Source organism: Thermobia domestica, chromosome 13 (genome assembly GCF_964235325.1).
Source record: "Thermobia domestica chromosome 13, izTheDome1.hap1.1, whole genome shotgun sequence".
NCBI classification, from domain to species: domain Eukaryota; kingdom Metazoa; phylum Arthropoda; class Insecta; order Zygentoma; family Lepismatidae; genus Thermobia; species Thermobia domestica.
Genome location: NC_137466.1, coordinates 203,349,951 through 203,361,896, shown reverse-complemented (window position 1 = coordinate 203,361,896; position 11,946 = coordinate 203,349,951). Strand labels below are relative to the sequence as shown.

Genomic DNA, 11,946 nt, shown 5'->3' with positions numbered 1-11,946 from the left:
TTCTTCAGGTTTTGTGACAAGATGATGATCGTGGGTTCTGTAAATTTTGTGCGGCGTGCTAATGGAGATTTTTTCACTCGATTGATTTATGATCATTTGCTCCAGACTATTAAAATTTAACTTTTGACTTGCAGTATAATTGAGTGTGAATCCACGAATTTTGCATACATAATTGGTTGATTTCGTGTCGGGGTTGTAGATTTCCAAGGCGTACTGTTTTGGGCCACCAGACACGAATTTTTTAATGTATGCTTTTGGTCCAATTGATTCAAGTTCATTTGACATTGAACCAAGAAATACTTCTGGTGATGGTCGCTGCGTGAATATTACGGAATCTGTATCGAAATATAATACTCTTTCTTGCAGCAGTTCTAAATATTTGTAGAGTTCCAGACGAGCTTGACACGTTGTAAATGCTCCAAGGACAACATTAGCATTGTTATTTTGTACTGGAACATCATCTTCATACTTCCAATAAAAGTATAACATCGAATCGTTAACAGGTAAAATTTGGTTGACTTTTATGTCTGGAGCAGTTAATTTTTCATACAGTTCTTTGGGGTCGTTAATGATGGTCGTTTGGCTGAAATTGTCTCTTATAGCGAGTCGTCCCCAGAAGGCATTCAAACAGAGCTTTGCAAGACTACGACGTGCTGAATTTGTCATTATATTTGCTGCATCCAAAGTTATGCCTTCACGTTGTTGTACCACTTGAATATACTGCTGCTTTTCTTCTTCGGTGACGCAATTGGCAGGCCAACCAGAAGCTTCCAGCTTAGATTTCAAAAATGTGTTAATGTATTCGCTGAATAATCCGCCAGTCTTGGTTTCTGGATCATATACGGTGATGTCGTAATCCCAAATTTCGTAAATTTCAATGACTTGATACCCAAGTTCATTGGCTTTTTGAATTTCATAGGACACCCATGTTCCTGTTAGACTTCGTTCACTGTCCGAATGTGTACATTCAGAATCTTGATTTAATGCTGTGGCACAGGCAGCACAAAGTGAAAACAACAACTTCTTATTTGAGCGAAATGGCAGCACTGCATGAAACACATTTCTGCTAGGCAAAATCTTCAACTTGACCAATCCGTTGACATCTTGAATGTCGGGCATTTCTGGATCTCCCTGTAGATATATTCGTGGATGCCCTATTGGATACCGTCCACATTTATTCACATAAGGATACAGGGAAACGATATCCAAGAATTTTATTTCTTCGCCTTCATTTTCATTTGCGACGTGATACAATTTAATGGCATTAACACGGCCACCATAGAAGCTGTCTCTTGGATTTAATGGTGTCTTATTAGTATAAGGATGTGTGCTTAAAGAAGAGGCCAATGCTGGATTGGATTTTAACACTTGACGAAATTCACATTCCCACATTTCATGTATTTTATATCCCATGGATCGTAATAATTTCATTTTACGCTGTGTTCTCTCGTAGCGATAGTTCATCGTTTCTTCGGAGTTCTCATAAATGGGTTGATCACGGCCTGTAGGGACACATAGAGGACATCCATGGAATCTGCACCCTTCAAATTCATACACGTGTTCCTCTTTAGTGTCGGGATCTTTGTAGTAGCCGTCCAGATGAAAACCAGCAACATAAACTTCTTTGCCTTTGGCCGCATGTAGAATTGAATGACCCTCTTTTTCTTCCATGTAGGCAAGCCACTGCAAAGCAATCCGTGACTGATTGTTTCTGTGACGATATCCTCGTGCAGGAAGAATGCTAATAGTATTGGGTTTTAAGAAATTTCGTCGAAATACTAAATTGCACGCACTCGCCAAAGTGATAGTCTCCAGGAAAGGATTGACGTGAGTTTCTTGTTCAAAAGTGGTCATGAAAGATATACAAGCCATTCGAAGTACGTTGACGTCCTGGACACAATAGTTTACCAATTCTTCTTGGAAAATAAACGTATCGTTCTGGTGTTCGTTGTACCATGTCATGAATTTCTCTCGTTCATCCACTTTCATTTCATCTGCACCATAATAATGGATGTCCGGTAATTTTCCCACATACGTTTGATTTGCAGCAGTATTAAAAAAGTGTGGAAAATATCCCTTGGTCGCGGGTAAATGAAATGCCTTGGATAATTTACTTAAAGCCATTGGCATGAAATTTAAAGAGTCAATAAACGATAAGTGATTCACTTTCATGCTTAAAATTTTTGCTCCGTTCAAGATCAAAGTAGGTTTCAATTCATGTTCTTCCACTAAAGATTTAAGAATAAAATGACCATCATATCCCTTACAGTTATGTGCCAAAGATACAATAAGTTTGATGTTGGGTCGTGGTTGACGTAAATACGCAAGAAAGGCATTGATCGGATCATCTTGAAAAATATGTTCTCGCTGTCCACAAACTTCACACGGATGATGTATATCTTCATCTTGAACACAGTTGTAACATACTTGTTGGGCCACCAGTAAATTGGGCTTATGAATGAATGTGTCTTCATCGAAGAAAGTATCCTGTGTGGCTTCGATATCATAGAAGACAATCATAGCCTTCTTGGCATGTAACACTGATGGAACTCCAGGTTTTAATTGAGTCGTATCAGGCTTCATGTAGCATTGGTGGGTAGACGTAACGTGTTTATGGCACACATTACAAAAATAATCAGTACAATCATGTTTTCTTTCCCCTGTATGGACAAACGAATAAATGCGTAGACATTTGGCACACTGTTTCACCATCTTGCATATTGGTTGGCCCTTATGATATGGTACAGTCAGATGATTTGTATAACATGTTTCACCATAAAATTTACGATTGCATTCTGAACACTGCTTCTCCGTATTGGTCTTACTACATGGCGGTTTCTGCAAACATTTTTCACACATGGCCGAACAATTCTTGACGTGTGCAGTACGATGATCATATTTTTTGTGGCATGCTACACAATAATACACAGTAGAGAAAACGGCCGTTAATGACGGGATGATGTCATAATGAGAATTGATGCACATTAAATTGATTGGAATCTTGTCTTCGCCACCCGGCCCTTCATACAGAATATCTTCTCCGGAAAAGCTGGTGTATACGGTAAGTTTATAATTTGTCAAGTAGCGTTGCAATTGTCGTAATTCTTCCACGGATCCCCCATGGTCTAAATTCACTGATGATCTGGACAAAAGTTCATGTACGGCTGGAATAACAACACACTTGCTCTGGTTGTGATATTGTCTGTACAGTTTCTTGTTCGTATCCTTATATTTCTTTAGGCCAATAGCAATCACAATTGCATACGCTAAACATTTCTTGTCGGTGTTTTTTACTCGTAGAATGCCTTTCTTGCACTTTAATAATTCGTCGTTTGATAAAAGACCTCGACGCACCAATCCAAATCCACGGGGCACATCCACATGATGAAAATGGACAATGAACGGTTCGTTCATGAGAAAACTATCGTTACTTTGAAGGATGCGATCAAAGGATGCCCATAAAGTCTCCAGTGTCAAATTACTTGCATGCCGGAAAGATAGATAAAACGGTTTGTTCTTCTCATCGTGGGATAAAATCGATAATCCAACCATCGATGATTCGTCGACGTTTTCCAATAAGTAATCCAACATCTGTTGAAAGGAGGTCTGAACCCACTCCACAATATCGGTGCCACTGGTCGGAGCATTAATTTGAATTTCCAGCATTCGTCCTTCAAGATTAAAACGCCGATAATGTCTATTGATTTCTCGCAAGACAGTAAAGCCAGAAGTAGCCATATTCAAATAGGGAAAAAGGTAAGGTAAGCAAAAAAGGAATAGGCAAAGAAAAACAAATATCTAAAACGAAAAGAGAAAAAAAAGCACGAATTAAATTGAATTCAGAGATCACTACGTTATCAAAATGACTACACGATCAATCCTAAAAGAATGATCATATCTCAAATAGTTCTACTACTGAAACGTTTTATTGTCGTCATACTGGAAATCAAACCCGGACCAACATCAACATGTAAATGACCTAAGTTTCTGTAGTGATAAAAAGAATGAATGAAATTGTTTTTCTAACTGTGCTGAAAGAATCATTGTAGTAGTAAGCATTTTTCCTCTGACACTGAACTTTAAAACGTATGACGAACATGAAACGAAAACAAAATCTCATGCGCTTGCTTTTTTTTTTCGAGCTAAGACAAGAAAGACTCGAATTCGTTTCTCGGCGGGAGATCAGATCCCACATTAAACTGTAGGTCCACGTCTCACGTTGTAGGGAACAAAATCGTGCGTAGTTTCTTTGTTTACGTTAATGGTAACTTTCAGAAACTGAGCTAAGTGGTTAGCGTTACGTTCCTCTGGCACGGGTTCAACACCCAGTATGCGATCAGATTCAACATTAAGCTGTATTCCTAGCCCCACTACTGAAGGGACGCTAAAACCAAAATCAACAATTTTCTCGTGCCTACTTCTAATGTGTGGGATGTGGCCCGGGTTTAACACCCAGTATGCGCTCAAATTCAACATTAAGCTGTATTCCTAGCACCCCACTACTGAAGGGACGCTAAACCAAAATCAACAATTTTCTCGTGCTTACTTCTAATGTGTGGGATTCCTAATTCGATCCCCGGTCAAGTAAGTGAGGGTTATTCTTCCATTTGCTAAATATTTCGTGTTAAAATAAAACAATGATAACAATGTTATCCTCATGCAAAAGCACTCCATTGATGTTAAGAAAACGCAGTCGATACTTACCTCAAATTCAAGGAACGGAGTAAAGTCACGCTGTCACTAGAGGTACATCTACGTTCATTCAAGATCTTCGTGGAAGTAGGATTTGAAAATGAAATTAAGAAATTTATTTAGGTCTGAAACGGTTCAACTATAAAGTGACAACACTATCAGCCAATCAGAAACGAGGAAAATGAATCAATGACATCACGGAGAACCAATGAAAACACAGCTTTCATCATGTATCATGAGCCGAAACGTGATGTAAGAAGCAATCTGATTGGTTGTGACATTATTCACGTTTTTTCTCCTTACACATCAATCGTTACGACATCTAGTATCGCAATTTTGATAATGACATCATACCGTTGATTCGTTAGTTTCTTACGACATTCAAATTACCACATCTAAAATGTGATTCATTTTTCTTAAACTTGATTGAAAAATGTAACACTCATCGATATGTTACGAAACTGTCTTTGACATAAATGTAAAGTTGAGCTTTAAAAGTCCGTCAGCTGAGAAAAAATGCTGATGTAGTATAAGCAGATTCTGCAATTTCACAATAACAAGCTTCTATGCGTAACAACGAGCAGAAATGTGTAGTAATGTAACATAATCTGTTCATGTTCTTTTCATACGCAAAACTGCTCGCACTGAAGTTGGCATGATGGCTCAGCGTTTTTTTTCTGATGTGTGAGGTCTCTGCTTCAATCCGCAAGCAAGTAAGTTTATGATGTTTTCTCATTTCATCGTTTCAAGGGAACGTTAACATTTCCTGAAACTTGCACCAAGAATCAAACTCGGAACCATTGCATAGTAATCAACACACGTGTACGATGGCTCAGCGCTTGTCTCTACTGTATGAGGGCCCTGCTTCAATCCTCAGTCAAGTAAGTTCATGTTTCGTCCTATCATTTCTCACCGTTTTTCGCGGGGACGTTAAATTCAACATTTCCAAGAATCAAACTCGGGACGATTGCAAGGTATCCATGTTCACTCCTAAAGCGGAACAAAATGCCCCCTAAAAGGGAACGAGGTGGACCACCCAAATTTGTAGTAATATATATTAGGGTCCAGTACTATGATACCAAATGTTTAAATTTGGCAATTTCTAAAACTTAAGGGGCGGGCCAAGGTACCATTCCCGGGGGTGCACATATGTACTTATGTTTCATAATAGGGAATGGACTCCTATACATGGCCATATAACCATATAAGGTAATAGGATCTCATCCAAGGAAATGAATTAGGTCAAAACCAAACACGTGGTACAACGTATTGCTTACGTTTATATTTTGGCAATTTTATACACCTAAAAGGGAACGAGGTAGACCACCCAAATTTATAGTGATCTATATTAGGGTTCTATACTATTATACCAAATGTTTAAATTGGGCAATTTCCAAAATTTAAGGGGTGGGCCAAGGCACCCCTGCCAAATTTTTAAAGGGATGCACAAATGTACCTATGTCTTACAATAGGAAATAAACACCTGTATACACCCATATAACTATATAAGGTAATAGGACCTCATCCAAGGGAATAAAATGAGCCAAAAAAACCAAACATGTGGTTGTACTAAAATTTGTCAATTTTGTACCCCTAAAAAGGGAACGAAGTGGACCACCCAAATTTATAGTAATACATACTATTGTACCAAAATGTTTAAATTGGGCAATTTCCAAAATTGAAGGGGTGGGCCAAGGTACACCTCCCAAAAATTTCAAGGGGTGCAGCAATATACCCATGTCTTATGAAAGGTAATGAATCCCTGTATATGCACATATAACCATATAGGGTAATAATACCTCATCAAAGGGGATAAATTAGGTCAAAAAACACCCCGAAATTTGAATTTTTGGCAATTTTTTACTCATGAAAGGGAACGACATAGACACCCAATACTGATAGAGGTACATACTATGGTCCTAGGCTACCATACCAAATTTTTAGATTTGGCAATTTCCAAAATTTAAGGGGTGGTCCTATGTACCCCTGCCAAAATCTAGAGGGGAGGTCCTAAGTACCCCTAGGTCATTGACACGGGCCAGGGACCATGGGTCCTGGGGGGTGGTCCTATGTACCCCTGCCAAATTTTAGGGGGTGGTCCTAGGTACCCCTAGGTCATTGACCCCGGCCAGGGACCATGGGTCCTGAGACAGGGACCCAGGGGCCAAAAAGTTAGGCAAAGTAACGCCATTACTACTAAGGTAGCTCCAGATAATTAACTCGAAGAGCTATAGGTCTACTTTGAATGTTAATCTGACTGTGTACCAGAATATTGCTAGACTTATGACTCATCAAAAAATTGAGAACAAAAAGTAATTATTGGTTTATACATTTTTGTTACCGTTGCCTCTAATGGAAATTGATGGTTTGCTTTCTTTCGTGTTTATTTCCATGATTTTCTATCCTTTACTGAGTTAAAAAGTGTGTAATATTTTATACGCTATACATCTTATAAATATTTGAGTATACACATTTGTTTGTGAAATGTACAGATTTGTATCCTATTTAATGGGATCTGTATTTGTATTGCAATCTTATTTCCACTTTGAAATTATCAATGCTTAAATGGATGTTGTGGAAAACGTGGACAATTTTATAAAGTTTTTGTATCTGTAAATTGAAGAATGAAAAATAAAAGAAAGAATAAGGCGGAGATAGTAAAATTAAGACTGCTCTTTTAAGTTGCATTGTTATTGTGTAATAAGTGCATAGTACTGCATGTTCCTAAAAGGAACTGCAGTAATTATGATTCTTATTTACAATCGTCAATTTCTCCTAAGCATGATTTACTTCCGTTATACAAATACTAGAGCTCCATCACTACGGGCTCAGGAGCTTCATTCCATGATAATGTTCACAGAATTTGAGGATTCCAAAGCAACGCAAAAGTAATTATTACATCTATGTAGATTTTCCCAAGTTAAATGTTATCTTAATTTATTCTGGCAGAAATGTCAACCTTTTAGTTATGGAACAGCAAGGAAGGAGTGACTGTTTTAGGTGAGACTGAAATTCAGGTAAGTTTTTTTTAAAATGCTCGCCAAGGCATGCAAACATGATGAGATGGGTTATAATGGTGAGGAAACGGGAGAACCCTGAGAACATTCATGCACGCGGTGTTTGTCCACTACAAAGTTAACTCGGCGCGAACTGGAATCGAATCAGAGACCCATGCACTAGACGTGAACGCTTTACCATCGCGCTTCCCGGTAAAGTTTTCAACACAACATGTTTAAGCAAGCTTTGTTAGGAATTTATTGATTTCTTACTTAGGGAGAGAGGATAAAAAAATCTACAACGATTACTTTTTAAGAAAACAGAGAAATTTAAAGTAAATAAACAGTCCTGCGAGCTGGGAATGTAAAGACCACTAGCGCAAATCCCGGGGAAATGAGGGGGACATGTCCCCTCCAACCTTAAAACTGAGGGGAACTGTTCCCCAATAATCTGATTTGAAATGTGTTTTTCGGTGAGAAATGTGATGATTTGTGTCCGATTGCCACAAAGGAAAGTGCAATGATATTGATGTCCCCCCAGAATAAGCCTCAAATCTGCCCGCCTCCCAATGTTGAAGACAACTCTGCTCCCCTGATCCTCCACAGCATTGTTTTTCAACTTCATAAATATTTTGAACATCGCTTAGAAAAAAAATATGGGAACGGTCTTTCCCGCCCCACCCACCTAATATTGAAGACCGATTTGCGCCGCTGGTAAAAACACCTGTATTATCTGCAAGAAGGGAAATACAATGCACTCAAACAAGATATAAGAGAATTTTAAATGAAATTTTAATAAATGTATATAGTTAGAACTATAGTATTAATAGTTACCTAACATTAATTAAAGTTAAATAGCTATATTTACCTTCTAGCAGCCTTAATTTCGAAATTTTTAGCTTTACTATATGATTCCGATCGAAAGCGTGTTAGTATTATATTTTAACTGTGTTATTGTGCATATATATAACTTTATTTATTAAGAAATTGGGGGAAAAGGTTTGATTTTTCTTTCACTGTATCTCTTGTAGGTACGAAATCAATGAATTTAGAACAATGAAAATGTGAGAGTACAAGAGGTCGTATTCCGGTCTATAGCTTACTGTATCGGTATACTGTCCAGACTAACCCTAATTCACTGTTCAGGACAGCGAAGAGCCAATGGGGGAGGAACTGGAATTGTATGATAGCTCACCGGCATTATAAGAGTAGAGGAAAGATTCGATTGCCAGACAAGTCTAGCACTTTTTTCTCTTTGAATTTTATTGAATTCGTACTTAAAGCATAGAGTGAAAAAAGAGTGACTTCAATTTCTAAATTATACGAATATGGTACACAATAACCACATTTCAACTCTTATTAACATGACCTTCGATTAAAATAGTCCGATGAAGAATGATAGGAAATTAGGACTACTAGAAGGACATCATATTTGCATTTTGAATTTAATGGCAAATATTATTTATAAACTACGTCAAGGTGCTGTATGGATACACTGTTAATGTTGGTAACTAGTCTATGCCTATGGATCTACTGCTTATATTGGTGAATTCTTTAGATGGATAGTTACACTGCTGGTGAGTAGTTACATTATCCTGCCAGCGAGAGTTAGATGTCACTGCAAGCGTGACGAACTTGATACGCATGTTTTTCCACGTAGTTACCAATCTTGCCGTTAGGCTATGTGATCTGTGGTTTCGACAGCGTTAAAAAAACGACTAGTGAACAGTGTTTGGTGGGATCAGTGGTTTTGGTTTGAAAATGAGTACCAAACTGTGCTAATTTTTGTGTTGAATAGGGTTTACAATGGATATGATGGAGTGTTGTATGTGTGATATGCAAAGACCCGATATCCGAAAAGGAGGCTGTGATCGTGACTAGAGGGTTAGAAACTATTCGCTCCATAAGCTTGATTCGAGGAGATGACTTGCATAAGAGTTTAGTGGACAAAGAAAAAGTGACAGTGCATAATAAATGTAGGAAAGACTACACACGTCGAATTAAGAAAGTTACAGATAAGGGCAAGATTTTAGCATGAACCTACGTAAGAGTGTCGAAGGGATTTTTCACTGTACGACGGAAATCGAAATTCTGGAGCGGAGTTTGGTCAGACTTGACCGTTGAGCAGGTTTTGATGAAGAATATAAAGACGACCGGAGGTTTAACTCGTGGTTGTGATATATCCGACTCTGTTCTCGCACGCTGGATACATTCTATACCGGCATCAATGAAGGTACTGGATGCTTTGGAAGATTTCGCAGGTGTAGCTATCGCAATATCACAACAGCATGTAGAACTTGGACAAGCCTGCCAAAAAAGAAACTTAAGGCACATAGAAATATTCGCAATGTGGTTACGAACGCATTCTCCTTTTGAGAAACCTCCCGATCTTCTAGTTTCTTTGCACAGTGGTGTTGTAGCAGACGAAACAGTGAACAGTGATTCAGCTTACGAGCAGGGAATTAAGACCTTAAAGAAGCTTGATGGGAAATCTTTTGCGGACATCAAGCTTCAACGGAAGGACAAGGTAGTCACTCTTGCAGCAATGACGAATGCCATGGTTGTTCGGGGTGAATTGATTCCTGTGAACCCTAACCAGCAGTTCCATCGAATGGCATGTGTTGTTCGAAGTGAAGAGGAACTGGAAGGTTGTATGAACTACGAACTGGCATCGATGCCACCAGCACTCTTCGACGCAACTATGCTTAGGAAAGGCACAAAGTCAACTTAAGAGGTGTTATGGAGAAAATATGCCCTCCATCTGAAACCTTTCCTGAAACTTCAAGCTTTGTTCTAGACGAAGGAGATTTACTGCATCGAGTTCACTGGCCAAGACCAGGGACTTTCAGTGATGTATGTCAGAGCTATGTTTCATTCATCAAAGCAAATTATAAAGGACAGGTTACGATAGTTTTTGATGGTTATACGGAATGTGTACAACAAAAGCCACAGAGCTCATGCGACGAAGATCACAACTTTCGTCTTCAGAAGTGCTGGTAGAGCTGCAAACTGAAGCAAGTACTTCACAGCATCAATTTGTAGGAAATGAGGCGAACAAGGCAAGCTTCATAGCGCTTCTAGGATCACAATTAAAAGAAAATGGAATTACTGTGATCAACGCTTCGGGTGATGCTGACCGTCTCATAGTAGTTACTGCTATCGAACTGGGAAAAGTGAGGAAAACCCTGTCGTTGTGGGCACAGACACCGACTTGCTAGTACTTCTTACGGCACTTGCACCAACAAATAATAACATTCGGTTGCTTATACCGGGCTCGAAGTCGCACCCCCCAAAATTGTTCGAATCTACGAAATTGCAGCTGGTCCTGGGTGACATGTATAATCATATGCTTTTCCTTCACGCAATATCTGGCTGTGACACCACATCGGCACCTTTCAAAAGAGGAAAAATACTCGCCTTTAAGACACTGGAAGCATCTCCAAACCTTCGCAAGAAAGTGGACATTTTTAATAAGGAGAATGCAGCAGTTGATGAGATCGTGACGGCTGGTGAAGAATTTCTTGTCGCTATGTACGGTGGAAAAATTTCCGATGGGCTTAACAAAACTCGATATAAGTGCTACGTCAGGACTGTTGCTAAACAGAAAATAGGTGCAACATTCGATTTAGCAACCCATCCTCCAACATCAGCAGCAGCGAAGCAACATTGCTTAAGAGTGTATCATCAGGTTCAGGAATGGTGTGGTGTGTCCCTTCCTCCAGTCGAATGTGGCTCGAAGAAAAAGAGTAATGTAGCACTCAACCTCCAGCTCCAGATATGCTGATGAACCTTGTAAGCTGCAATTGCCACGTAGGGTGTGAAAAATATTGTGGTTGTCGGAAAGATGGACTTCGATGCTCACCATTTTGCAGCAACTGTGCAATTGAGGGATGTACAAATCAAGAGGATACTGCAGATTCAATGATCTATGAAAAAGAACATGAAGACCTGACCGATAACGAAATGCCGAACCTGATATCAACCGCAAGCAAGCAACGCGGATGCTCTAAATCCGTAGGTGCCTTCAAAAGAAAATGCTCGAAGTAAAATATATGGAAGTATTGCCCATCTGGAAGTTGTTTTGTTACATTCTTGTGCAGCAACTAACTAAGGCTAAGCAAGTGACACTGCGTTTACTGCGTGCTCTATTAAACCATTCAGACTTGAGTTTTTGGACAAAACTAGGATATATTCTTGTGTGCTCATCAACATTTGCTTCATTACTTTTTTTGATAACACGGACGGAAAAGAGCGAAAA

At 39.0% G+C, this 11,946-nt stretch overlaps 1 protein-coding gene across 1 annotated transcript; it reads left to right on the top strand.

Annotated features, from left to right (window-relative positions):
* The first annotated feature begins 9,822 nt into the window (after positions 1–9,822).
* Positions 9,823–10,419, top strand: LOC145667941 (uncharacterized). Its single transcript, XM_081735366.1, has one exon. It carries the CDS (start codon positions 9,823–9,825, stop codon positions 10,417–10,419), a length of 597 nt encoding a protein of 198 aa, XP_081591492.1.
* The last annotated feature ends 1,527 nt before the right edge of the window (positions 10,420–11,946 follow it).

Excerpts from the sequence above, each read along its gene's own strand:
- LOC145667941 (XM_081735366.1), top strand. The coding sequence starts at position 9,823 with ATGAAGAATATAAAGACGACCGGAGGTTTAACTCGTGGTTGTGATATA.